Genomic DNA, 3,982 nt, shown 5'->3' with positions numbered 1-3,982 from the left:
CATGTATACTCACAAGAGAGAGAGAGAGAGAGAGAGAGAGAGAGAGAGAGAGAGAGAAAGCGAGAAATCACACCCTGAGGGGATGGCCATTGTGCAATCCCTTCTCCTCTATTCTCCTCTTGGGAACTTGGGCACGCACGTACACATGCCCGGCATGAGTTTTAAATCTCTAGGTCCAGGACTCAAACTGTGGTTGACCATGTGAGAGTCCAGCGAGGTAACCATTACTCCATCTGCTGGTCCCCATCGATGACATCTTTTAAGTCCCTTCTTGAGTGTCCCTGCTCAACCCTGTAAGTTTCTGGTGTCATCGGGGACACTTGGTTCTGCCCATCTCTCTGCCTCCCTTCTCCCACCCATCACTTCTCCCTGGACTACTTGCAGAACTCGAGAGCCTCGTACTCATCTGTGTGTTCCTAGCATCTAGCAGCATACGGAAAATAGCGTGTACGTGCATAGTGAATGGGTAGAAGGAGAGAAACACCCATGCTGAATACAGAAGGAATGAAGGCGGTTTTTCTTTTGTAAATCATTTAGGTTGGGCTTCCTTAAACGAAGACGTACGTGTCAGAATAAGAAGGTGGTGATGGAGGAGCAGTGGTAGGGTCACTTCAGAGTTTCATTTTACTTCCCGGGTAGTCAGCCCCTGGAGAGTGCCTGCCTCTGTGGTGTGGGAGAGGCAAGTGCAAGTATCCTGGCATGTCACTACTTTCTTAAGCGTCCCCAGCGACGGCTCGTGCTTCTGTGTTTGGCATGACCTGTCTGAGCTAACTTACCTCTACAGCCAGCAGCGCTACAGTGTGACCTGGATTATCTAGTCCTTTTCTGTGTGGGACAAGGGTGCTTGGAAGACAGAGGGAAGGGGAAATTCGGGCTGCAGAATCCTGTATAATACCAAGGTGTTTTCTGGGCTCCTCTGGTCCTGGGAGCAAGTGCCTGCGCAGTGGTTGGTACTGTCGGTGTGGATCATATCCGCTCTAGCATTCCTACCCATCACTGGAGCTCTCGCAGCTTCTAGAGTCTTCCAGAGACTATTGTCCTTACCCCATTACGCTGGGCAGTTTGTCAGAAAGTCTATCCTTGCCTTTCAGGCCTAGCTCAACTCTGACAGGTTGACATCTTATAGCTAACTGGGATTAGAAACCATCTGATTTTACTTTGGTGAAGAGACAGTCAACCAAATACAAAAATCAGAACAGAAGTGTGCCACATTTGGACAGCACCTGGTCTTCCCATTGCTTTTGAATTTGTAACCTTGAGAACCATGGAGAGAAGTGCTAGGATGGGGCATGTGAAGAGTTGTAGGCTGGAAAACTGCATGCCCTACGTACCTTAATATCACTTCTTAGCCTTTAATCTGGAAGTTAACAAAGATTTGTCGTTCTCCCTAGGGCTTTCAATTTAGGATGAAATGATGGCTTATGCCAGAATAAGAAAAATTATGTTTACAAATGAGCAATTGTAGATTGTAATAAATAAGTATAATATTCCATAATTAGTTTTCCAAGATATCCCAGGTAATTTTGTCTTCACTGGGCCAAAAATAGAGAAGTACCAACAAAGGTTACTGTTCATTGATTCTTTTTTTTGGAGAGATTTTTGCTACAGGGCACATGCACTCACCAGAGAGACAGAGAGAGACAGAAAGCGAGAAATCACCGCCCAGGGGGAATGGCATGTGACAATCCCCTCTCCTCCATTCCCCTCTCGGGATCTTGGGCACGTACGCACACGCACCCAGCGTGAGTTTAAGCCACTGGGTCCAGGACTTCAACTGCGGTCGGCTACATGAGAGTTCAGCCACATAGCCATTACGCTAACTGCTGATCTCTTGATTATCTTAAATAAATTGCTTAAGAGTAGAGCTTAGTGGGGCCAGCAGGTGGCATAGTGGTTAAGACACATGGCTGATCCCAATTTAAGTCTTGGACCTGGCTTGAAACAGTGGATGTGTGTGCGTGAATGCCCCAAATCCCAGGAGAATGGAAAAGAAGGGATTGTGGGGTCGCCATCCCCAGTGAGGGGTGATTTCTTACTTTCTCTCTCACTCTCTCTTTCTGTCTCTGGTGAGCACAGATACTCTATGGCAAAAACCTTAAAAAAATTTAAAAACAAAGCAATGCTTAGTGTGAAGCTTGATTTACACAGCAACAGAAAGAGCAAAGTGATATTTAAGTTATTATTATTTTTAATTTTTAGGGAGAGATTTTGCTATAGGGCACATGCTCTCACTGGAGAGATAGAGACAGACAAAGAGAAAGTGAGAAATCCCCCCCCCCCCCCAAGGGGGGATGGCCACACCACAGTCCCTTCTCCTCTGTTTTCCTCTCAGGATGTTGGGCAGGCAAGCACATGCGCCTGGCGTGAGTTTTAAGCCACTGGATCCAGGACTTGAATTGTGGTTGATTACATGGGAGTCCAGCGACATAACCATTGTGCTGTCTGCTGGTTCCTTAAGTTATTATTTTGATTGGTCTTCTTTGACCAAAACAGGCAGAAGATACTCCTTCCATTGTAACTTGGTGTCATCAAGGATCTCTGTGTGCTGCCATCTGGGTCGTTGGTTGTTTTCCTCTTCCTCTCGTTATCTGTCTGAGCCTTTAGCCGGTCTTTAATACTCTCTTCAAATGGCACACTCATACATGTTTTTTGTTATTTTTCATGCAGATTTCAGCAACGTCCCTGACATCACAACTGGTCTGAAAAGGAGTCAGACGGATGGCACCCTGGATCAAGTCTCCCACCGGGAAAAACTGGAACAGACTTTCAGGGTAAGAGGCTAGCCCTAATCCTAAATCAGAAATAGGCAGAGAATTTTGATTCCTACCTTTACCTTAGAAAGGGAGTAAAGAAGATGGAGTTATCCTATGCCCAGGTCCAACAAGTGGTACAAACATTTTTTTTTCCCTTTAAATAAATAGCTTACCTTTTAACTTATTTTTTGAAGTAAAGTGCTAATAGGAATTATTTACTATAGTCTGCCTTCCTTTGTGACTTTTGGAATGATGTCAGAGACCCACCTAAATGTCACCATGTATACATTAGCAGCCATCTTGATAAAGAGCTCCTGAGCTCCGGACTTCTGAACATCATGTTAAATTACTACTCTGTTTCTTTCCTACATTGTGTGTGTGTGTGTAATGTCTTTTCTGTTGTGGTAAAATATATACAACATAAAATTTGCCATTTTACCCATTTTTAAGTGTACATTTCAGTGACATTGAGGACACAGTGTGCAACTATCCCCCCCCCCCATTTCTAGCAGTTTTTTTGTCATTCCAAACTAAAACTCCATATTCATTAAACACTCACTATCTATTGCCCCTAGCCCCTTGGTAATAACCTCTGTTATACTTGGTCTTACTTGCTCAATCTAGGCCCTTTATATATAAGTGGAATCATAGAATCATACAGCATTTGTCCTTCTGTTTCTGACTTAGTTCACTGAGCATAATGTCGTCAAGGTTCATACATGTGGCATGTGTCAGACTTTCATTCTTTTTTATGGCTGAATAATATTCCATTATATGGATATACCACATTTTGTTTCTTCATTCATCCATTGATAGACACTTGAGTCTGTGCCACTATTTGACTGTTGTGAGTCATCTGCAGTGAACACTGGCATATAACTATTTACTTGAATCCTTGTGTTCAGTTCTAGGGTATATACCTAGAAGTGAAATACTTGGTGACAGGATGAGTCTTCCTTTAGCTTTGCTGCTTCCCACAGCAATGTATGAGGGTCCCAATTTCTCCACAGTCGGGGCAGCACCTTATATCCCATTTACTTCCTCCATTTTTAATGGTTTATAGTCAGTTATCCTTTCAGAAATAGAGTGATTGACATGATCTATTTTAATATCTGTATAGTGTTAACTGATCTTAAAGTTATAACTTTTATGTATTTCTTGCTTTTGCCTTAAAAACAAAATAAGAATGGAGGAAATATAAGCAATGACAGTCATTCGAATAAACTTTC

General features: G+C 43.2%; 1 protein-coding gene across 5 annotated transcripts in view; it reads left to right on the top strand.

Moving 5' to 3' along the window:
* Positions 1-3,982, top strand: part of TIAM2 (TIAM Rac1 associated GEF 2) — a 181,633-nt gene that overhangs the window by 127,403 nt on the left and 50,248 nt on the right. For all 5 annotated transcript variants that reach the window (XM_006139979.2, XM_027769783.1, XM_006139977.2 and 2 more), the window contains one exon: positions 2,668-2,771. In XM_006139979.2, the coding sequence (XP_006140041.1) occupies positions 2,668-2,771 (104 nt within the window). The remainder of the gene's footprint in view (positions 1-2,667; positions 2,772-3,982) is intronic.

Source organism: Tupaia chinensis, unplaced genomic scaffold (genome assembly GCF_000334495.1).
Source record: "Tupaia chinensis unplaced genomic scaffold, TupChi_1.0 Scaffold000014_1, whole genome shotgun sequence".
Classification (NCBI taxonomy): Eukaryota; Metazoa; Chordata; class Mammalia; order Scandentia; family Tupaiidae; genus Tupaia; species Tupaia belangeri.
This window is presented reverse-complemented; position numbering and strand designations above follow the sequence as displayed.